At 42.5% G+C, this 25205-nt stretch overlaps 1 protein-coding gene across 4 annotated transcripts in view; it reads right to left on the reverse strand.

Moving 5' to 3' along the window:
• The window catches only part of LOC125456771 (uromodulin-like 1), a 103295-nt gene that overhangs the window by 29141 nt on the left and 48949 nt on the right, over positions 1-25205 (reverse strand). For all 4 annotated transcript variants that reach the window (XM_048540172.2, XM_048540170.2, XM_048540169.2 and 1 more), the window contains 10 exons: positions 24601-24861; positions 22833-22949; positions 17325-17582; positions 17086-17229; positions 16568-16825; positions 14352-14464; positions 11775-11991; positions 9815-9955; positions 5040-5269; positions 3479-3621 (listed from right to left, as the gene is read on the reverse strand). In XM_048540172.2, the coding sequence (XP_048396129.1) occupies positions 3479-3621; positions 5040-5269; positions 9815-9955; positions 11775-11991; positions 14352-14464; positions 16568-16825; positions 17086-17229; positions 17325-17582; positions 22833-22949; positions 24601-24861 (1882 nt within the window). The remainder of the gene's footprint in view (positions 1-3478; positions 3622-5039; positions 5270-9814; positions 9956-11774; positions 11992-14351; positions 14465-16567; positions 16826-17085; positions 17230-17324; positions 17583-22832; positions 22950-24600; positions 24862-25205) is intronic.

Here is a 25205-nt window from a genome sequence, read left to right on the forward strand (position 1 = left end):
CTGACAATGCAGCACTCCCTCAGCACTTCCCTCTGACAATGCAGCACTCCCTCAGTACCGTCCCTCTGACAATGCAGCAATCCCTCAGTATTGACCCTCTGACAATGCAGCACTCCCTCAATACTGTCCCTCTGACAATGCGGCACTCCCTCAGCACTGTCCCTCTGACAATGCAGCAATCCCTCAGTACTGACCCTCTGACAATGCAGCACTCCCTCAGTACTGTCCCTCTGACAATGCAGCACCCCCTCAGCACTGTCCCTCTGACAATGCAGCACTCCCTCTGCACTATCCCTCTGACAATGCAGCACTGCCTCAGTACCGTCCCTCTGACAATGCAGCACTCCCTCAGTATTGACCCTCTGACAATGCAGCACTCCCTCAGTATTGACCCTCTGACAATGCAGCACTCCCTCAGCACTGTCCCTCTGACAATGCAGCACTCCCTCAGTACTGACCCTCTGACAATGCAACACTCCCTCAGTACTGACCCTCTGACAATGCAGCACTCCCTCTGCACTATCCCTCTGACAATGCAGCACTCCCTCAGTACCGTCCCTCTGACAATGCAGCACTCCCTCAGTATTGACCCTCTGACAATGCAGTACTCCCTCAATACTGTCCCTCTGACAATGCGGCACTCCCTCAGCACTGTCCCTCTGACAATGCAGCACTCCCTCAGCACTGTCCCTCTGACAATGCGGCACTCCTTAAGTACCGTCCCTCTGACAATGCAGCACTCCCTCAGTACTGACCCTCTGACAATGCAGCACTCCCTCTGCACTATCCCTCTGACAATGCAGCACTGCCTCAGTACCGTCCCTCTGACAATGCAGCACTCCCTCAGTATTGACCCTCTGACAATGCAGCACTCCCTCAGTATTGACCCTCTGTCAATGCAGCACTCCCTCAGTACTGACCCTCTGACAATGCAGCACTCCCTCAGCACTATCCCTCTGACAATGCAGCACTCCTTAAGTACCCTCCCTCTGACAATGCAGCACTCCCTCTGTACTGACCCTCTCACAATACAGTGCTCCCTCAGCACTGTCCCTCTGACAATGCAGCACTCCCTCAGTACTGACCCTCTGACAATGCAGCACTCCCTCAGGTCTGACCCTCTGACAGTGCAGTACTCCCTCAGTACTGATCCTCTGACAATGCAGCACTCCCTCAGCACTGTCCCTCTGACAATGCAGCACTCCCTCAGTACAGACCCTCTGTCAATGCAGCACTCCCTCAGCACTAACTGTCTGACAATGCAACACTTCTTCAGTCCTGACCCTCTGAAAATGCGGCACTCCCTCAGTACTGTCCCTCTGACAATGCAGCACTCCCTCAGTACTGACCCTCTGTCAATGCCGCATTCCCTCAGTACTGTCCCTCTGGCAATGCAGCACTCCGTCAGTACTGACCCTCTGACAACGCAGCACTCCCTCAGCACTGTCCCTCTGACAATGCAGCACTCTGTCAGTCCTGACCCTCTGAAAATGCGGCTCTCCCTCAGTACTGTCCCTCTGACAATGCAGCACTCCCTCAGTACTGACCCTCTGTCAATGCAGCATTCCCTCAGTACTGTCCCTCTGACAATGCAGCACTCCCTCAGTACTGACCTTCTGTCAATGCAGCACTCCCTCAGTACTGTCCCTCTGGCAATGCAGCACTCCCTCAGTACTGACCCTCTGACAATGCAGCACTCCCTCAGCACTGTCCCTCTGACAATGCAGCACTCCGTCAGTACTGACCCTCTGAAAATGCGGCACTCCCTCAGTCCTGACCCTCTGAAAATGCGGCACTCCCTCATTACTGTCCCTCTGACAATGCAGCACTCTGTCAGTACTGACCCTCTGAAAGTGAGCTTTCCTAAATGCAGAGCCATGAAGCATGATTGGGTTTTTGAGTTTGATTCCTATGAACCATCAGCTGCCCAATGTCTAACTGAGCTGTGGCAATAAATGAAGGGAAGTAAGAGCCTTACAAATATGTCTCCACACTCAGTATCGATGTCCAGAACTTCTCTCTCCACCTCAACAACTAAGGTTGCATGACACCCTCTCTACACTGCTCCCCTTCCCCACAACTCCCTTCTTTCCCCACCAGCACCCGCTCATTGGAACTTTGAAATTCCAACCTCTTTTATCAACTAGCACAGTGCAATCCTAGGTAAAAGCCTTACCTTGAAGGTAGATTTTCCAATACAGTGCACTCCCCTACATCCTTCTGTGCATATTCGAACAAGGGGACAGGAGAAGGTCATTTAACTCCTCAAACCAGCTCCACTTTTGACTTATCAGCAACCAAATCACCGTATTTCTATGCTGTTCCCACAGCCAATGCAGCCATGAATGACTAGTAATCTAGCGATCTAGCAATCTAGCCTTGTAATAACTTTTTGGAGGACAGAGCTATCATTTAGGCCTCACTTTCTTGATAGTGATGGGACGTTCATGTTTGATAGTAGGGGTCTCACTCAGTCGAACTAGTGACCTCTGACCCAGGTGGGGTCATGGAGATATCAAGGTTTCAGACACAGGTCCTGTCCATACTGTTCTCTAGCAGCAAATCAATCCTCAAAGGAAAATAATCACTTTCTGTAGACTGGGTGAGATAAGGTGAAGTGGAACGAGGAGGTTCAGGATGAGGTGAGGTGAAGTGGAAGGAGGACGTTCTGGGGGAGGTGAAGTGGAAGAAGGAGGTTCTAAGGGAGATGAGGTAAAATGGAAGGAGGAATTTCTGGGTGAGATGAGGTGAAGTGGAAGGAGGTGGTTCTGGGTGAGGTGAGGTGAAGTGGAATGAGGAGGTTCTGGGTGAGGTGAAATAGAAGGAGAAGGTTCTGGGTGAGGTGAAGTGGAATGAGGAGGTTCTGGTTGAGGTGAAATAGAAGGAGAAGGTTCTGGGTGAGGTGAAGTGGAAGGAGGAGGTTCCCTGTGGAGCACAAGCACTGACCTATTCCATCAAAGGATCTGCTGTCCTGCTGACCTGTTGTATATTCTATTTAACTTGTCGGTAACTCCTCGTAAAACCTGAAATTTTGATGTTCTGTCTCCATTACGCATTGAAATTACATAACATTCCCTTGTGTATCTTTCAGTTCTCAGGGTTAACAAGATTTAGTGTTTGGCATTTGATTCTAGTTCAGTCTCATGACACCAAGTTTGAAAGCTTGGGTCAGCTTCGCTCAGGGTTTCTCTGACCTCAGTGAAACAGATCATATTACTGTCACATTAATGAATGTCATTGAATCATCAATCTCTCATTAGAATATGGATAACGCTGTGGGTTAATTTATTTTGTCAACAGTAAAACACACTGTGTGTTATGAGGCAGATGTTGTGGCAACCCACTGATTTATGAGCAGGCATCTTGCAAACTTATAGCAGACCAACTGTGAGACTGAGTCACAACAATGCGTAAGCACAGCACATGGCACCCTTAAAGGTAAACTCTCTTAATGGCAAGATACACATGTAACACTTACCCATTGGGACTGTAGCCTGCAGTGAGCAAGAGACTGTTGTCAAATGTGCAATTTACATGAACCTCAAGGTTGGCGCCATCAGAAATTGTGCTGGAGGAAGGGATGTTACGAAGTGTCGTTTTCACTACTGTGTGTGTTGCATTCTGGATTAAATAAACATTACCATCAAGTAGAAACCAAAATAGATAATCAAAAATGTACTTTCATTGTAAACATTTAAAGTAATAAAACATCCCAAAGTGGAGTATCAAGCGGAATTTGACACAAGCCCTCAAAAAGAGATGGGTTTTAATATCCATGATAAATTGGGTGGCATTGTGGTTCAGGAGTTAGCACTGCTTCCTCACAGCGCCAGGAACGCAGATTCGATTCCACCCTCAGGCAACTGTCTGTGTGGAGTTTGCACATTCTCCCCGTGTCTGTGCGGGTTTCCTCCGGGTGATCCAGGCTCCTGCTACAGTCCAGGGGTGTACAGGCTTGGTGGGTTAGCCATAGGAAATGCGGGCAAGCAGGGATAGGATGGTGGGTTGTGTCGGGATGGGATGCTGTTCAGAGGGTTGGTGTGGACTCACTGGGCTGAATGGCCTGCTACCACACTGTAGGGATTCAATGAATTCTATGGAGAGGGAAATAATGAGACAAAAACTTTCGGAAGGGATATCCAAAGCTTCGGACCTTTATAGCTAAAGGCAAGAGTCAAATCTATAAAATCAGGTAAGGCCCCAATATTGGAGGAATGCAGAAATTTTGGGGTTTTGCAAGGTTGTAAAAGGCTATTGGCAAGGCTTTGCAATTCTGGGACCAGAATAATAACTGGAAAGCATGTTTAGTTTGTCACATATATCAAGCCAGCAACAATTTAGAGTCATAGAGATGCACAGCTCGGAAACAGACACTTTGTCCAACTCATCCACACTGACCAGATATCCCAAATAAATCTAGTCCCATTTTCCAGCATTTGGCCCACATCCCTCTAAACCCTTCCTATTCACATAGCCATCCAGACTTCTTTTAAATGTTGTAATTGTACCAGCATCCTTCACTTCCTCTGGCAGCTCATACCATACACACATCACTCTATGAAAAGTTTGACCCTTATGTCACTCTTAAAGCTTTCCCCTCTCACCTTAGACCTCAAGCACTTAAATTTTGGACTTCCCCACCCCAGGGAAAAGACTTTGTCAATTTACCATAACCATACCCCTCATGATTTTATAAACCTCTATAAGGCCAACTTATTTTTAAGATTTTATGTTTCCCTCCCCTTTGCAGCAACGTCTGATGAGATTCAGCTCCAGGCAGAACATTGCTTCCCAATAATTTGTCCAAGTGGACCTCCTCCATGCATAAGAGTAGCCCCCATTGACAGATTGACAACTGCAATGGTGAAGGAGTGCACTAGACAACAAAAACTTTAGATATTGTTTCTTAATTTAAATGATTCAACATTAGAGTCAAGTGCAACGAAGCCCCACTTAGATCTTCAAGCCAAGTTGATCCTTACCCTGAATGTTTGATTTAAAGATTTTTATTTTCGTAATTACACACCTGTGGAACTTACATTTGATATTTGGGTTCCACACTCAGTCCACCCGACCTTGAGGGTAATATGGGTCAAGTTGCCGACGCTCCCATTGCAATGGGAGTCCCCCAGGTACAGAGAAGATGCTGGTATCTTCTTCTCTTCCAGGAATGATCGTTCCATTATGACTGAGATCTCATGAAGTTTGCAGCTTATCATGATCGATTGGGAAGCAGCTTCTACAGTTGTTGGGTTCGCCACCACTGGTTCTGCAGGAGACATTGAAGGTTGACGTAGAAGGCCAAGAAAGTTCAGCTGATCACATTACTCTCCAATCAGCTTCACCCTCAGTTGAATTATGTAGCAGCAGGCTGACCTTTTCAGAGTGATTTTGACCACAAGAAAAAGGTCTAAAGATGGTGCCCATCTTGTTCTTATGTCTTTTTATTTTACCCTTTTTTAAGCTACCGATTTCTTCTCTGCTTTGATCCCCAAGCTCCGATACTGCATTTCACATGATCTGCATAATACTTTCAGTATTTATCCCTTCTATTTAATCCAGTTCTATCCTCTTTTGTTCAGCAACTCTCAAACATTGGAAACAGTCTGCTTATATCTAGCCTGTCTTATTATTTGAAATTTTTTTGATTCTTAAATCATCCCTTAATTTTCTCTAGTCGAAACAGCTCAAATGCATCAAGCCTTTCTTTGTATTTTATAGTCTCATGCTATGCAACATCCTAATGAATCTGCACCACACTGTCTCTGTCCACCTCAAAATCTCTCCAAATTGAGGATCTCTGGTGGTTCCCTATCTGCAAACTCACTAGGGTTTCATGTTGATTCAAATGTCCCTTCAACAAGTGTTTCTAACATTTCTTCCACAGCACCTTCCAAAAGCTGTGGCATCTACCAGCTAGGAGAACAAAGGCAGCAGATCCATGAGAACACCACAATCTGCCTGGTCCATTTCAAGCCACACACCTTCCTTACTTGACACTATAATCACCATTTCTTCAGTGTCATCGAGTCAAAATCCTCAACTTCACTTCCTAACAGCACTATGCATGTCCCTCCGCTCACAGACTGCGGCAGTTAAAAAGGCAGCTCACCACAAACCTTTCAAAGGAAGTCATGAGAGGCTCGAAAGTAGTCACATCCCTAGAATTAATTTAAAATGTGTACAAAATCCAAATGTTCTCCTGATTAAACACAAAGAGCATTTCTCAATTAAATGGCTCACATTACCTGTTGGGAAAATGCAGTTTATTTGATAAATCACAATGATTCCAGGAAACAGATATAGAGTGGTGTCTTAAAGCACGAATAATGTCTTTGCATGAGATTCAGATGTAAAGCCATACTTAAAAATATGATGTGTGATCTTAATTAGGCCTATGGGGGGCAAGCAGGAGAGTAGAGCTGAGATCAGTATAAGATCAGCCATGATTGTGTCAAATCATGGAGCAGGTTCGAAGGGCACCTAACTGTTATGTTCTCACTGATCTTCACCAAGATAATTGTCTTGAACATCCACTTTTCAAATGAGGAGAAAACAGACTAAATGGCAAGAAGAAATGCGCTGTCTTTTAATCTAATGAAGGCTAAACAACTTCATTAAAAATGCTGTGGGGATGCCAGTATAGGACTGGGGTGGACAAGATCAGAAGTCTCATGACACCAGGTTATAGTCAAACAAGTTTATTCGAAAACACATGCTTTCGGAGTGTAGTCGCTGTGCTCCGAAAGCTTGCAATTTCAAATAAACCTGTTAGACTATAATCTGGCGTCCTGTGACTTCTGACTTTAAAATACTGGAGAAAGGAGCTGCATCCAAAAACTGAATCATGACTGATACCACACTGCATGAGTTCAAGCAAACGATGAATCAGAAAGAGATGAGCAGGTAGGCAAGTTGGAAGATGCAAAGTGATAAAATTAAGATGTATTCAAACAAAAGTGGATTTGTTCTGAAGCGATGAAGAGTGAAGGAGGATATCGTTCTGGTTTCCACAATACCAGACAATTCATAGTGTCAATCTCGAGAAGTTGACCTCAGAAATCTTTGTTGAGGGCCATGAGTGTAAAATATAAACATAAAATGCTGGAAATACCCAATAATGCAAGCAACATCATAGATTCAGGAACTTTGTTCATGCTTCAGGTTGATAAATTTCTATATGATGCTAAAGAGATGTTGGCTGGCCTGCTGAGTATTTGTACCATTATCTAAATTTATTTCAGCTTACAGGGAACATGATTTTAAATCAGAATGCATCAGAGAGATGACTGGATGGTCTCCTGGTGTGTTAATGGAAGTTTGTTTACTGTATGAGTTTACAACTCATTAAGCCATTACTTTAGCAGAATCTAAATGAGCAACTTTTCGTTCAAAAATTAATTCGAAAGCTGTTAGAAACAATTGTTTGAAGGGAATATGGAACACAGATACAAATATTAGTGTCTCCTATAAAAGAAAGTTAAAGGAATGCATTATTGAAACAAGTACATTTCATTTTGGATAACAAAGTGTGAAGCTAGGTGAACACAGCAGGCCTAGCAGCATCTCAGGAGCACAAAAACTGACGTTTCGGGCCTAGACCCCTCATCAGAGAGGGGGATGTGGAGTGGGTTCTGGAATAAATAGGGAGAGAGGGGGAGGCAGACTGAAGATGGAGAGAAAAGAAGATAGGTGGAGAGGAGAGTATAGGTGGGGAGGTAGGGAGGGGATAAGTCAGTCCAGGGAGGACGGACAGGTCAAGGAGGCGGGATGAGCTTACTAGGTAGGAAATGGAGGTGCGGCTTGAGGTAGGAGGAGAGGATAGGTGAGACGAAGAGCAGGTTAGGGAGGCAGGGACAAGCTGGGTTGGCTTTGGGATGCGGTGGGGGAAGGGGAGATTTTGAAGCTTGTGAAGTCCACATTGATACCAATGGGCTGCAGGGTTCCCAAGCGGAATATGAGTTGCTGTTCCTGCAAACTTCGGGTGGCATCATTGGGGCACTGCAGGAGGCTCATGATGGACATGTCATCTAAGGAATGGGAGGGGGAGTTAAAATGGTTCGCGACTGGGAGGTGCAGTTGTTTATTGCGAACCAAGCAGAGGTGTTCTGCAAGGCAGTCCCCAAGCCTCCGCTTGGTTTCCCCAATGTAGAGGAAGCTACACCGGGTCCGGTGGATACAGTATATGCAATAAACAACTGCACATCCCAGTCATGAACCATTTTAACTCCCCCTCCCATTCCTTAGATGACATGTACATCATGGGCCTCCTGCAGTGCCACAATGATGCCACCCAAAGTTTGCAGGAACAGCAACTCATATTCCGCTTGGGAACCCTGCAGCCCAATGTGCCCAAGGTATCAATGTGGACTTCACAAGCTTCAAAATCTCCCCTTCCCCCACTGCATCCCAAAACCAGCCCAGCTCGTCCCCTCCCCCAACTGCATCCCAAAACCAGCCCAGCTTGTCCCCACCCCCCTAACCTGTTCTTCCTCTCAGCTATCCCCTCCTCCCACCTCAAGCCCCACCTCCATTTCCTACCTACTAATCTCATCCCGCCTCCTTGACCTGTCCATCCTCCCTGGACTGGCCTATCCCCTCCCTACCTCCCCACCTATACTCTCCTCTCCACCTATCTTCTTCTCTTCGGTCCGCCTCCCCCTCTCTTCCTATTTATTTCAGAATCCTCTCCCCATCCCCCTCGTCAGCTTTTGTGCTCCTGAGATGCTGCTTGGCCTGCTATGTTCATCCAGCTCTACACTTTGTTATCTTGGATTCACCAGCATCTGCAGTTCCCATTATCCCTGATCACATTTCATTTTGGAACATCTCAGACTAAAAATGTTTGGTTAGAAATTTTGTATTGGTTATTCAAACCTGAGAAGATTTCAAACCTAAACTGTACCTGTATTTAAGGGAAAGGTATCACAGCACATCGGACAGAAACTCGCAGGATGCAATTAAGTCAAACTTACAAATCGAACAGGAAAAAAAATCTGACTTTTGTTTAACTGTAAATCGGAGAGTAGATGGGGATTTTGCTTTGCAATGTGTTTAAAAATCTTCCAAAAATAAGCATGGTTTGTTTTATTTTTCTTTCTTTTTGCATAATAAATTTATGTTTCATTGTTAGAACCAAGCCTGCGGTCTGATATGCTTAGATTTCAGTGAAAGACCATCACAGTGTCATAAAGATGTTCAGCATGGAAACAAACCCCTTGATCCAACTCATCCGTGCAGACCAGATATCCTAAATTAATCTAGCCCCATTTGCCAGCATTTGGCCCATATCCCTTTAAACCCTTCCCATGCATGTCCCCATCCAGAAGCCTTTTAAATGTTGTAATTGTACCAGCCTCCACCACTTCCTCTGGAGGTCATTCTGTACATGCACCATCCTCAGCTTGTTCCCTATCATTGCCATTTCCCAAATTTTTTTATTCATTCCTGGAACATGGATGGCAGTGGCTGGATCAGCACTGTTGCCCACGTGAAATTGCCGCTTCATCTAAGTGGCTTGGGCCATTACAGAGGGCAGCCAAGAGCCACCCAGACCACCATGGGCCCGGAGGCACACCCAGCCCAGAGCTGGCAAGGACAGCAGACCGCATACCCCAAAGGCAACATGTTAAACAAAATAACAAAACAAAAAGCAATCAAATTATATTTCAGTCTAATTATCCTGTAATATCATTGGCTGGGATAATAACAATATAAAGGAAATTACAAATGACCACCACAGCAAATGAAATTGAGCGTCCCTGAAAAATAGTTATAACAGTAATGATTAGTTATTATGAGATCCAAGTTTTACCTCTGCAATTTCTGCCAGGTCGAGCTGGGTTTACATCCACAAAACTGTCAGGGCAGCTACATGTGTAAGATCCCTCTGTGTTGATACACTTTGCCTTGAGAGAGCAGTCGTTGTCATCAAGTGAAGCGCATTCATTGTAATCTGCAATCAAGGAAAGATGTAGGGGAATTGATGAGCTTAAGTGGCCTATTATGATTCAGCCCTTGCTGTAGATATATCATAATCATAACCAGGTATCCTACAGTCTGAAGAGTTACTTTGCTCAAAGGAAATTGTTGTATTCTGGCACAGATTGCAGACAAGCCTTTAAGACAATTACATGATGACACAACATGTCATGTTTTGGCATGAAAAGTGTCTGCCTCACCTTCAGTCACTCTTTCCACACACAGGAGTCAGTGTTGTCAGTCAGCTCTACGTGTGAATAAGTTGCAATAAACATCAAACCCAGGTGGGTAAGCCTGTGATATCACAGCCTGATAAATAGTTGCTGCCAAACCTGCTGAGCTTTACCAGCAATTTCCACTTTTGTTTCTGATAAATGGCTAGTAGTAGAACTCAAGTTTAGATGTCTGACACAAGAAGAACCTGAGATAACAAGGTGTAGAGCTGGATGAACACATCAGGACAAGCAGCCCCAGAGGAGCAGGAAAGCTGATGTTTCAGATCAAGACCCTATTTTTAGAATGCGTTTTGTGGACGGTATGTTATAGTGAACCACATATATGATTATTGTCAGACACAATTTGTTGAGATACATCAAAGATACTGAACGTGATTTTTAGTGTGTCATTAATCATTGTAGTAGCAGTGGTCTCTTTGATTTATTGCACAAATGGGAATTTAGAACATAGAACATAGAACAGTACAGCACAGTACAGGCCCTTCAGCCTACGATGTTTTGCCGATCTTTAACTCTAAACCTAAGGTCTATCTAACCTCCACCCCTACCTTATTCTATCATCCATATAACAAAGTGTGGAGCTGGATGAACTCAGCAGGCCAAGCTGCATCTTAGGAGCACAAAGGCTGACGTTTTGGGCCTAAACCCTTCATCAGAAAAAGGGGATGGGGAGAGAATTCTGAAATAAATAGGGAGAGAGGGGGAGGCGGACTATCATCCATATGCCTATCTAATAGCCGCATAAATGCCCCTAATGAGGCCGACTCCACTACCTGCTCCGGCAACGCATTCCACATCCCGACCACTCTCTGAGTAAAGAAACCTACCTCTGACATCTCCCCTGTATCTACCTCAACGCACTTTAAAACTATGTCCCCTCGTGATAGCTACCTCCACCCTAGGAAAAAGTCTCTGGCTGTCAACACTATCTGATCATTTTGTACACATTTTGATCATTTGCTGAAATAATCAGTCACAAGAATGTAATTATGTCCTCAGATGTGGAAAAGCTGAAAGGTATCATTGTTTCTGACAGGGACCATGTGATATGTCAAGTTGGCCATTTATACTGTGTGACTGTGGTCTGCAAGCTGACCTTTTAGACTTTGCTGACATTCGTGTATGCCATGGGCACAATTTTGGAAGCTTGTTTGGCATCGTTTCTCTAATGACTCTGTTTCACCTACTGCTATAGAGCATCATGTTGTACTTTGGGTTTCTTTGGACTTCCTACACATTTTAGAATCATAGAATCCCTACAGTGCGGGAGCAGGCCATTCAGCCCATCGAGTCGACACTGACCGTCTGCTCTGAACATTCTAATGCACACAACCTAAATATGCAGGCAATGACAGAAATGACTAGCAGAATGGCAAGAATGAGTGAATTATCTGAATGATTTCCATAGCTCGCCACTTTGTAGTCCATACTGAAAGCTACAATTACTGAACATGCATTTGCAATGAGGGAGTGTGCAATGGTATTGAGCAAATATTTAGGCAATAAGAGATATTTGTTCCACTCTAGTTGTAACTTTCCCCACGTCATTCCAATTACCTGATATATCTGTGCTGTCAGGGTCAAAACTGAAAACAGAGTTGTCCCTTAAAGATGCCACAAGGTCCACAATGATTTCAGAAACATTAGTTATTTCTTCGTCAAAGATCAATTGGAAGTCAATGTTCACACTTCCTTCCCAAAGGGATTTAATCACAACCTTGACTTTCCCAGAATTTATAAGATCTGCAGTGGATTCAGGCAAATGCTTCAACATCTGCAACATAAGAGAAGTAGCTAATTTTATAATCACAGCTGATGAGATAACTGGACAATCAGATGCTAGAATGAAACCAGTCTGATAAATGAGATTTTTTTACATCATATTCAATGTGGTGATCATTCTCTGATATATAGTCATACAAGGCTTCAGGGCTCTTAACAACAGAACAAATGCTCATTGCATAAAAAGTAAAAATAAAAAAAACAAGCTACCTAAATATAGTACACAATTATAAAATTTTAAATCACCAAACTAAACAAGATTTCAAAGATAGTAGGAACTGCCAATGCTGGAGAATCTGAGATAACATGGTGTGAAGCTGGATGAACACAGCAGGCCAAGCAGCATCAGGGGAGCAGGAAAGCTTGACATTTCGGGTTGGGACACTTCTTCAGAAAGAAGATTTCAAGCTATTTTCCCAACACCCTCACTTTACAATGATTCAAATTCACAAACGTTTCACCTCTGTATCAAATTATATATTCGATTTAACCTATTCTCTCCAGATTGTGTCGTATGAGCTGTGAAGCTTTGTTACGTGAATATGTACAAAGGTCTTTCTCAGTGTTCATTAACAATAACCTGCTGATTTCTAGCTAAATGCTCCTGGACTTGAAGTTGAACTTTTCAAGTAATTTATTCCCTTAACTGCTCTGAAATGAAACTAATTTCTAGGGACCCCAGTTACATCACCTACAAACATCTCTTAAAAATTTTCAATCATCATATTTTCGAAACAAAAAACAACAAACTAATAGCCTTAAATGTTTACCCTACCTATCATAAACCATCACATATACAATTTTCCATAAGCCCTCCAATAGTTCCCTACTCTCTGATACATTCTGGATTAGATCACCATCCTGGAAGGATTGTCTAACCTAGACTTATTAAATAGTTCACAAAAGGATCCAAAAGCCATATACTATTTTTTCAAAATCCAAAGTCTACCTTTCAATACATTTTGAATATAATTTACTTTTATGCTCTTCAAGTTGTAACAGCTGAACTAAAGGAAACTGAACATTCACCAATTTCCAATTCCATTGTGAACATTAGGTTGTCCCATCTGGAGAGTGGTATAGAAGTCATTCCAAACAGATCATAGTAATTCACCTAAGTGCAGATCCTTTGCTCAATTGTCCACATTCTAATGGCCTTGTGCATTTCTCTTTAGTTGCTCATAGGAGACTCCCATACAAAGACCTCAATGTTCATTCCAACCTCTACGTGACTTCTAACCCATAGCAATGTAGTTGATGCTTAACAGTCCTCTAAAATTGTCTAGCAAGTCAGTGACTTGGTACAAGGGCAATTAGGATGGGCAACAAATGAAGACCTTGTCAGTGATACCTACATGCCATGACAAGCATAAAAAATTTCAATGAGCAATTTGATAGGGAAAGAAATGTGTTAATTTTCTTCATGAGTGCTTCAAGGAAACACAAAACATTGTATTATTTCAGACGAATTTCGACATAGCTCTTGGGGTTAAAGGAATCAAAGGATGGGATCGGTGGAGAGTAGGAGCAGTATATTGGGTTTGATGATCACTACTGATCACAATGAATCTCAGAGCAGAGTTGAAGGGCCGAATGGCCTATTCCTGATCCTAGTTTCTATATATCTACGTTTCCTGTATGATAAGCCACCCATAAGCAGCCATTGCCCTCAGAGAATCCAATTATTCTGCTTTACCAGGATTTCATTGAATCCACTTTTAGCTATAGTTCTTGAGCTTGAGCTTGAGACCCGCTTCTTGGGTTGGGGCAACTCACAAAAAGGCAAAGAGCTGCGAAGATCTCAAAAGACCCTGATACGCCTGCTTCAGTTCTAACCTCAGATAATCTCATCAATTTAACTGATTCTACATTTTATTCCCCAGCTCTACGCGGGCACCTGCTGGTGAATGTAAAACTAAATGTGACTGCTCTGCCCCCTCAGTATTTTAAGCTGGTTTTGATCTCAATTCTATGTGGTGTCCAGAACTATTTTTAAAAAGGGATTCCAAGATGTGGAGCTGGATGAACATGGCAGGGCAGCATCAGAGGAGCAAGAAAGCTGACATTTCAGGTCTGGACCCCTCTTCAGAAATGTCAGCTTTCCTGCTCCTCTGATGCTGCCTGGCCTGCTGTGTTCCTCCAGCTCCACACCTTGTTATCTCAGATTCTCCAGTATCAGCAGTTCCTACTATCTCTATATTAATAAAGGAATGTATTCGCATGTGTTGGAATAAAGAAAAATGTTGGAACTCCCAATATCATCTACTTCCACTTTTAAGACACTCAGCTGTTGAACAATAAAAGGCAAAAGTTGGATGTAAACAGACTAAACTATAGAGAAATATAAAGTACCTGTGCAATAAACTGTGCTGTAAACTTCTTGAATTTGTTACTACTGCAGTTCCTCAGCCCTTCGCTGAACATTAAGTTTGTTATACTTGTTCTCCCTCCCATGATGTGTGCACCTGAGAAAAGTGTGAAAAGTTAATTAATACTCACACTGATAGCTTTCAAGAATACCATTTCAGTTGAGGGTTGCAAATTTGGTCATGTTCCATTCAATAAATGAGAGTTTTACTGATCGCAACAACTTTTCAAAGTAAAAACTGAAAGAACTGTGGATGCTATAAATCAGAGACAAAAATAGAAATTGCTGGAAAAGCTCATTGGGTCTGGTAGCATCTGTGGAGAGAAATCCGTGACTCGACCTGAAATGTTAACTTTGAGTTCTCTCCACAGATGCTGCCAGACTTGCTGAGCTTTAGCAGCAACTTCTGTTTTTGAATGACTTTTCACCTGATACATCATGAATGTACACCTGAAACCAAAACAAAGCTACATTTCCACAAATTTGACCGGCGTCCACGTGAGGTCCTAAGTATGAATAAACTATGTGAGTCGGGCAGGGATTCATGAAAACACTTAGTGCTGTCAGCCAGTGAGTATCAGAGAGTTAATGCCATGTTTCAGTGAATCGGAAGTTGTGTTCAGTCCACGCATCTCCATTCCAAGTCTATGTTACACTCAGGTGTGCCACATCCCAACAGAGTTTGGCTCTGAAATTATAGAGGATAATGCTGAGCACAATATATAGACAGCATAGCCCTGAAATAAGATATTCAGAGAAATATAGAAGTGAAGGAAGTCTCAGGACAACCCACTTAGGGCTTGGGAATGTCTTTGCTCAAATCCTGTCAGACAGGCACCTATAATTCATAAACCATGAAGAAGAGTCACATATTTGTTTCCACCCTAGACAACAGGAGAACACTTAAGATTTTAATTGCTTAAGTAGTAAAAATTTCAGCTTTTCTCGAAAGGGAGGAGGCTTTTTGGCATTAAAATGGAGTAAAGACTGCATTTACTCCATGAGTTTTGCTGAGCAATGACCTGGGAGGAGGAAGCACGAAATTGAATTCAGCCTCTTGTGCTGGCTACTAGACTGCTTTAAGAATCCAGGTGCGTATGCTACTTCTGACCATGTAGGCAATATAGTAATGGAGGTTTAAATGGTGGACCATGATGAAGCTGAAAACTTGACATTGGATGGACCATATTGAAGGAACTTAACTTTAGGGTCAATTCAACAGGGGAATGACTGGTATAACATGACTAAAAAATTTTAAAAATATCCTCCCTTTCTTTCCATGATCCACCTATACTTGTTAGCTCCACATTATCTAATCCAAAAACTTGATGAAATTTAAATGCCATTGCTCCTAAGCTGGAAGGTATCTATTGAAGCCAGACTCAGGAATCACTAACAGTTGCAACAATATCTTATCTCTCCAGTAATTTGGGTGGTAAAGGACATTAGTCAATGTTAATTGGCTCCTCTAAATAAAATTACAAAACAGAGATTTATAACAGATGTAAAATGGGAAACTGAGTCAATACTGCCAGTTTAACACTATCGATTAAAGTGAAAATAACCTCCTTCCGCCTTTTACAGTCACTCTTCTTCCACTTTGATTTTGCAATTTTCTTCCAAAACGAAGCTACTTCTCTTTCTCTGCTCATTCTATAGCCATATAAAAGCCTCCTTTTGACTGCCCCTTTGGTGTTGCTACCTTCAAAAGGTTTCCAAAGTTGTTCATTATCCATTTCTTGAAAGAGCATTGCCACAAGACCCCTGGTAGGTGGGCCTTCCCCTTGCCTGATCTACCTACTAGTGCACTAGGTGAATTTCCCTGGATTAACCCCATCAGCTTTTCTTGACTACAGAAGCAACATTGATATCCTAAAATCACATGGGCTTTAAGGACTGTTGCCATCTTCCATAGGAATTAGAAGTCTTGAACAGAGAAGCGATAAGTATAGTGTTGTTGGAAACATTCGTAGAAAAACAGGGCATCTGGAAGTTCTACACAATGTCAATGGAGTTAGTAAAGTGACAAATGGCCACTGAGGTCAAAGTTCTAAGGGCAAAACCATCAAAGATAGGAGTTGATAACTTTAAGTTAGGCTTTTGACCCAGACAAAGAAACTCTAATCAGAGTTTGTTTGGGAAAATGTGAAAAGTGCTGATAGACAGAAAACTATACAGCTGCAAATGTAGCTCTTTGTACCTGTTTTTACTTCTTGTACTTTAGCTTTGCCTTCTTTCCCACAGAGCTCAGAAACTACCCTGACAGTGTATAACACTCCAGCCTCCAGGTTTGACACAGTCCAGTTCTGTTCCTTGGTCTTTGCGTCAACCAGAATATGGTTGTCCTTCCAAAGCTGCACGATAAACTCCTGGTTGGTTGGAGCATCAGTTTCCCAAATCACACTTAGACCTTTGCTTGTGACATTGAAGGCAATGAGGCTTGTGATCGACGGAGGATCTAATGGATAAAAATGAAGAGTGTGCTTTTTCTTCCATTTTAAAGCAGCAACAGTGGAAAGATAATAAAGAACCACATCAAGTTGGTATATCATCTTTGGGAAACTCAAAATTGACTTGGAATTAACCACATTTCCATTACGTTGTTGCTGTTATGCTTATCAGTATAATGACAATACTTGACTCTCCCTGTGGTTTCTCTACAATAGCACGAACACAAATTAGGTTATACACTATATAAAATATAATAGCTGCACTCACCACAAGCTGGAGCAGACATTTGTGTAGAAGGTGATGTGAAGGTCTGACCAGCATTTGGCAGAAACGTATCCGAGGACATGTGGTCTTTTGGAGTACCAACATTAGATACAGCCATTTCTGAATCAGCCTTGGCTTGACTAAGAGCTGTAAAATCAGGCGAATGATTAATTTTTCAGCTGTTACATCATCATTACCCATTACCCGAGTGAGAGTTTTCTACACTAAGCATGCCACATTACCTGTTTTCACAGTCAACTCTGTCGAAATGCTCTCGTGCTCGCAATATCTTGACATGACGCTCACAACATACTCAATCCCAGGCTCCAGTCCTCTTGCTGTCCATTCCATTTCCTGTGTCTCTGTTTCACTCACCACTTCATCGTCCTTTAGCACCTGCACGACAAAGGTCTGTTCTTCGCTAGTGTCTGTTGTCCAAGTTACGCGAAAACCACTGCTGGTGACACTCCAAACAGCCAAGTTGGTAACTAAAGATGGAGCTGTTGGTAAGTTAAGGAAGCAATTAGTCAACACCAGATCACACACCTATATGGCCATCAAAACCCCGAGTACAGTGTTGGGTGGCCATTTTTTAATGATTTGTTCTCAGAACGTTGGCTGGCAAAGCCAAAACTATTATACTTTCCTATTTACAACAGGATGTTGATAGGCAGTCTTACATAGAACATTGTACAGTACAACACAGGCATAGACTCTTTCACCATAACTGTGCTGACCATAACGTCATTCTAAACTAATCCCATCTTTCTGCACATGGTCTATTTTCTTCTGTACCCTTTCTGTTCATGTGTCTGTCTAAATGCCTCTTAAATGTTGCTATTGTATCTGTTTCTACCACCTCTCCTGGCAGCACGCTCCAGGTGTGTACCATCCTCTGTGTAAAAAACTTTTCCTGCACATCTCCTTTAAACCTTTCCCCTCTCACCTTATCTTGTCTTTGAACTGTTGTAATCCTTGTGAAGTAAATGCTGTTAGATTAAGGGTTTAAGTGGGGGATGTCGTGGCATACAAGTGAACTAATAATCCCGAGTCCTGCATAAATGCTCTGGGGACATGGGTTCAACTTCCACTTTGGCAGGCAGTGAAATTTTAATTCAAGAAAATCTGAAATTAATAGTTAGTCTATTAATGACCATGTTACCACTTGTTGTAAAAACCCATCTGATTTACTAGTGTCCTTTAGGGGAGGAGAACTTCCACCTTCACCTGGCCTGACCTACATGTTACTCCAGACCCAGAGCAATGTGGTTCAATCTTAATACCATCTGAGATAGCTACAGAGCCGACCAGTTAAAGAACTACTAGGATTTGCAACAAATGCTGGCTTTCCAGTAAGTCTCACATCCCATACAAGAGTGAAAAATTGTTCCAAGAAGTTGAAGGAAAGTTTACATACATGCCCTCATCAAGTTGATATGTTACATTTAGGGAGCTTGAAATTGACGGATGTTTCATTGCATTGTATTGGCATGACTGCAATAATCATCATTTACAGAGGAGTCTTTTTCCCATAGTTTTAATATTATTTAAACTTGTCTGCAAGTCCCTTATATAACAAGGTGTAGAGCTGGATGAACACAGCAGGCCAAGAAGCATCATAGGAGCAGGAAAGCTGGCGTTTCAGGCCTAGACCCTGCTGCTTGGCCTGCAGGGTTCATCCAGCTCTACACCTTGTTATCTCAGATTCTCCAGCATCTGCAGCTCCTACTATCTCTGGAAGTGTCTTATGATTTTTTTCTTCCTCATTCAAGCGATGAACAAAATCAGAAGTCACACAGCACCAAGTTAAATTCCAACAGCTTTCGGAGCACAGCTCCTTCCATGAGGTGAAGCCTTCATTAGGAGCAGTGCTCTGAAAACTTGTGATTTCACATAACTCCAGTCCAACATCGGTATCTCCACATCATGGGATGAAGGCAGTGGTAGCTCTATCAACATTTATTGTCTATCCTTAAATATCCTTAAGAAGGCAGTGGCTAGGTGGTGGCGTGATTGTTTACTACCTTAAACTAGTCATTGACACATTTGAAATCAACCAGCATTGGAAGAAAAGCTTTACAAGAAATCAATAAATATATGAAATGCTACCTCTGTGAAGTGTCACAACTTGCAAAGTTTAACCTTGTTTCAGAGCTTAGTTTCACATTGACATTTTGTACAATAGCTATAGCTGTAATTTTCTATTTTCAGGTATCAGTAGTTACTCTTCATAATTGTTAGCTGCGGCTTAAGTAGTAGGTGCTACAGTTTCTGAGTTAGAAGTTTGAGCGTTTGTATTTACTTTGGAAATTTGAGTTCAAAATCAAGGAGGGAGTTCTGCCCTATGGAGGATAAGATATTACATCAAAGCCATGTCTACTGTCAGACCATCAAGCAGTGTTACTAATCTTTATCACATTGTTGTTGTTGGCATATTGCTATGTGTAAATGGGTTGACTTTTATTTCTATATCAATTCCTACATTTCAAATCATAGAATCAAACAGTCCAATTTGATTGTAGAATCCGTACAGTGTGGAAACAGGCCATTCGGCCCATCGAGTCCATACCAACCCTCTGAACAGCATGGCACCCCCACCTATCTGTAACTCCACATTTCCCACAGCTAAACCACCTAACCTGCATATTCCTGAACACTATGGAAAATTTAGCATGGCGAGCCCACTAAATTCGCACGTCTTTGGACTGTTGGATGGAACTGGAGCATCTGGAGGAAACCCATGCAGACACAGGGAGAACGTACAAACTCCACACAGACAGTTGCCTGAGGGTGGAATCAAACGTAAGTCCCTGGCACTGTGAAACAGCAGTGCTAACCACTGAGCCAACATGGTATCCAATCAAGTCTGTTCTGCCAAAAATATACTATTCCTATACCAGGCTTACTTTCCCGCAATAGGCCCATAGACTTGAATTCTAATGACATGTCAAGTGCTCTACAAGTTTTTTTTAATGGTTATAAGGTTTCTGTCTCAACTCCCTCCCTGACAGTGCATTCCAGACTCCACTCCTACCAGGAGCTTTTCCTCAAATCTCCTCAAAACCTCCTGCCTTTCACTTTGCAATAATGCAATAACCCTACAATAACACTGAGCCATTTTCTATCCATATTTCCTGTCAATGTTACACATAATGTTACACACCTCTATCAGGTCCCCCCTCAACCTTCTCCATCTCAAAGAAAACAACCTGACCTTATCCAGCTTCTTGTCATCGCTGAACTGCTCCATGCCAGGCACCATCCTGATGAAGCTCCTCTGCACTCCCTCCAGAGCATTCACGTCCTTCTTACAGTATACTTTATTATTTATAAAACTCTTTCCAGGTTTTTGGTGCTAAATGATGCTGTGTAAATTCAAATCTTTCTTTTGTATCTTTTGACAAATCTATTTGTCTTTCCTATTGTTTTTCTATCAAATCACTTTTCATAAATCTCTGCATCTGTTTGTTAGGTGAATGCTCAGTAGTGTGATCCTCAGAACATGTCACAGTTTGGTCTCTCCTCTTTTGAGAGCTTCATTTGTCCTACTTTCAAATCTTCATTGTTTGCTGCTCAGTCCCTCCAACCCACTTCACATCTCCAACTCAGACATCCTCCCTCGTCCTCAACTGCTTTCAATCTCCATCTCTGTTCTGTTGGTCTAATTTCTTCCCAAATGCCTGCATCTTAAAAAGTGGGAAAGAGGTAGAGATGTTCAGGGAGGAAATTCCAGTGCTAGGTAAAGGTAGGGACGCTCAGAGGGGGAGTTCCAGAATTTAAGTGCGAAGTCACTGGAAACCTGGTCACCAACTTTGGAGCATTAAAATTGGGCAGGTTGAAGAGAGAGGAATCAGAGGAGTGCAGACATTCCAGATGGTTGTGGGGTTGGAGGATATTACAGCGATAAGGTTAGGCATGGCTGTGAACAGTATTTAAAACAAGGGTGATGATTTTAAAATTGAAGTTTTGTTGAACAAGCTGCTGTAGCTGGCATGTGGTTGACTGTGAGCAAGATTCGCGCTGAGTTAAGGTAGAGGTAATGACATATGCCATTTTCCTGAAATTGTAACCATGGTGTATTTTCATGTCTCGTATTTATTGACTTTTCCCTGCAGCCTGTGACATGGATGACTGAAACTTCCTCTTGCAACACCTCTTACTCATTTACCAAATGAGTGGATTCACCTCGTTTAGCTTCCACTCTTTCCCTCGCAAAAATGTTGGAATTGCAATATATTGTGTGAATGCAATGTAGAAGGTAGACTTCTCAATCACTGCCTGGAGGGCAAATGAAGGCCCTGAATCAGCTCTTTCAGTGAAGGCCTGCACATAAAGTACTATCAGGCCCTTCACTGGACAGCAAAGGGCTTTCCCTGGGAACAAGGAGCTAAGAATACCATCTGACAAGGCCAATCAGAGACCAACAGCTCTTCATTTCTCGACAACCAGAAAGGTGGTGTCTGCTGGTAGTAAAGCAGCAACTCAATGCCCAGGATCAACAAGGAACGAGGTCACAGGTTAGTGACAGCAAGCAGGTGATTGTGGGATGGGGGGGGGGGGGGGCAGGTTTCATTGGGATGGGGAAGAAACGGTCAGTAGTAAAGGATGATTCCCACTTCCAAATATCTGACCCCTTGATCAGGCACTGAGTGAACAAGGGAGAATCTCCCTTGTCCACCTCAGAGGTTCATAAGCAACGCCAACCTGGTTTGATTTTTGGGTTGCCCACATGACAAGATTCCTACCCCTCCCTTGTTATATCACAGCAGAGGTGGATGATTCCCTTCAGTGAGCATTGAGTGTCCTTTTCAGGCTTTCAGTTGGCAATGGCATGTAAAGCTATCTGACTTTTTCCCCTGGCACTGTGGAGGTTGGGAGATGACCTTATAGAGGTTTATAAAATGATGAAGGGCATAGATAAGGTACACACTCCCCAGGGCAGGGTAGTCCAAGGCTAGGCAAGAAGGGTGAGATTTAAAAGGGACATGAGGGGCAACTTTTTCACGCTGACTTGGTGTGTGTATGGAATAAGCTGCCAGATGAAGTGGTGGAGGTGGGTACAATTACAACAATTCAAAGATATTTGGACAGGTACATGAACAGGAAAGGTTTAGAAAGAAATGGGCCAAATACACGTAAATACGGCTAGTTCAGTTTAGGAAACCTGGTCCGCATGCATTAGTTGGGCCGAAGGGCTTGTTTCCATTCCATAGAGCTCTATGATCAAAGCCTTCCTGCCGGGGGTAAAGTGGCAACCTCTCATCCAATTTCGTGCTCCACCCATCCACCTCAAAATGTACTAGGGAGGTAGAGCATTGAAGTCTGGCTGATAAATTGTTATCATTTACTCACAAATAAAGGTTTTGCTTTTCTTTGTAAACTGCTCATCTTTCAGATTCTGTCCGTCAAGTGTAACAGAGTGCGTTCCTATGCAACATTAAAAAATCAAAACTCTTCACCCTCCAACAACTGATTACAGGCAGCCCCCGAGTTGTGAAAGGGTTCTCTTCTGCAGTCCATTGTAAATCAAGTTGTTCACAAATTAGAACACAATGCGGGACAATGGAAAGCAACCATTCGTAAGTGCTGGAAATGTTTGCATGTTGGGTCTTTAAAAATTATAACCATGTATTGAATCATGTTCATAAATACAATGGTCATAAGTTGGGGTGTCCCTGTAATCAGCAAGCGATCTAAAAGTACCACACAACCTAGACATAAAATAGAAAATGCACAAAAAGATCACATACAGCACGGTGGTGCATCAGAGTATTCAAAATTTTCTGAGAATCCAGGTCTTTTTATGTAGATGGTCATTGAAGAGATAAAGCCCAAGGTAGATCGTTTTGCCCTAACATTTGTGGTTTCTGTCAAAAAAGAGAGATTTTTACTTTCAAGTACTAAACAGATAGGGTAGAGTAGAAATTACAGTCAACCATACTGTCATATCAATGTTAAATGTGCCAGTATCAAATTCATCCATATATTGTTTGAAAATTGACAGGGTGCAGCATTAAAATAAAAGAGGGGCAGTTGGCATGAGTGTCTTAAGCTGTGTTTTAAAACGACAAATTACCTTTTTAATGTAATTGAGTGGAATGTCCAACTTAGCAGGAACGTAGGCAGACAGGCACCAAAAGGCCTTCCTATACATGTGACAGCACTTACACCGTTCCGCTCCCCCCCCCACCCCGCCCCATAGGCCCTGCCAGATCTAATTCCTATTGATCTTTAAGGAAGGGCTACAAGCAGGCAAGTAGAGTCAAAGCTATAATCAGCCATGGTCTTAATGAATGGTGGAGCATGGTCAGGAAATGTAGCCACTCCTGCTCTTAATTTTCATAATGCTATCGTCAAGCCCATAACTGGTATGGAGACATTTTTTTTTCAGTGGATATGACAGCTTTTGAAATGGCTGAATTTGACATTGGCAACATTAGCTCCAGACAGATCGGAAATTCGATCAAATATCAAATTAAAATTTAGACAATTACAGTTAATTATAAAATGCTCAAGTCCCTTATTTCAGGATAAATTGTCAACAAAACAAGACTGCCACCTCTCAATCAACTCATTTCTCTACTACACATTGTTCTGTAGAGGCATCAAAATGCAATATATTTCCCAGAAAGGCAGTCAAAGGATATTTCAAATTCAGGTACAAAATCCTTTCCTATCTCATAAACTTTCAAAGTGTGAAATGTTCTAAGGTATTGCCCACCCAACTGTTATTTTATCAACTGCAAGTTCACCTGAGAGCTAAGCTGCTTACAATTTATGAAGAATCCTCTGTTTTTACCAGACCTCCATTCCGGCTAAACCATCAACTCAGCTATGAAGCGACAGATGCATTGTTCAAGAGACTGAAACAGTTGTAACTTACAACGCCTTTCATTTTTAACCTGCATTTGTATGTGCGATAGTGCATGCAAGACATTGCACTAAAATTTCCAGGGCAGGTGTGGCATAATAAATAACCTTCACACTTTTTAAAGTAGGCCACCTGCTGGATCATTTAACTTGGGAAATCACTCTAAGAGTAAGAAGTTACATATACCTCACATGTTAGTCAAACACAAAAGTTTTGTCAGCGACTTTAAGATTTATTGAATAGGAAACCTGAATGTTGTGTCTAACCGGTAACCAATCAGCAATACCTCCCCTCTGCTCAAATTGATGTTGTCCCACACATCACCATTAATTTACCATGCACTTTACCAGTCACTTCAGTCCTTTTGTGTCCAGCATGTTCTGATGAATATTTTGAGGAGTTGCTGTGGGAGGTTGTCAACATAAATGTCAGGACCAAACATCCATGATCAATTACAGCCCAGCACAGTTAGACAATCATCCTGTCTGACCCCAACTACAACTTCAGAAGAACACACACCAAACTAAAACATTTTGTGAATTTCCATAATGCTTTATGAATGACTCTGAGGTAATGTGAAGGAGTCCATTTTCAGAGTAAAAAGTAAGATTGCACTAGGACTAGGTCATGCCAATCAAGACAGTTACCTGTTTTAACATTCAGCTCTGTGGCAATGCTTTCTTGATCACAGGACCGTGAAGCAACTCTCACAGTGTATTCCATCCCAGGCTCCAGCCCAGTCACAGTCAAAGCCACCTCAAATGTTTCCATTTCTTTCACAACTCTATCATCCTGTAACAGCTGGACAATAAATATTTGCTCCTCATAGTCATCTGTTGTCCAGGTAATGTGAAAGCTCTTGGTGGTAACGTTGAAAACTGTCAGGTTTATAATGGGTGAAGGAGGTGCTGTGAGGATGAATGTCAATGATTAGAAGCAATAATAAGAGCAACTTGCATTTATACAGCACTTTTAAAGGAATAAGATATCCCAAGGCACTTCCCAGTTATAAAACCAAATATGAGAACTAGTGGATCAAATCTCAGCTTTGCCATCCTGTCATATCCAACCATAGTGATGAACAATTCAACAAATTAATGAAAGAGGCTCCACAAATATCCACAGCTTCACCGATGAAGGAGCCCAGCATATTTCTGTGAAGACAAAAAGCTGAAGCATTTGCAACCATCCACAGCCAAAGGAGCTGGGTGGATGGCCCATCTCAGTTTCCAGCTGAAGACCTCGGCATCAC

Source organism: Stegostoma tigrinum, chromosome 12 (genome assembly GCF_030684315.1).
Source record: "Stegostoma tigrinum isolate sSteTig4 chromosome 12, sSteTig4.hap1, whole genome shotgun sequence".
Lineage (NCBI taxonomy): Eukaryota > Metazoa > Chordata > Chondrichthyes > Orectolobiformes > Stegostomatidae > Stegostoma > Stegostoma tigrinum.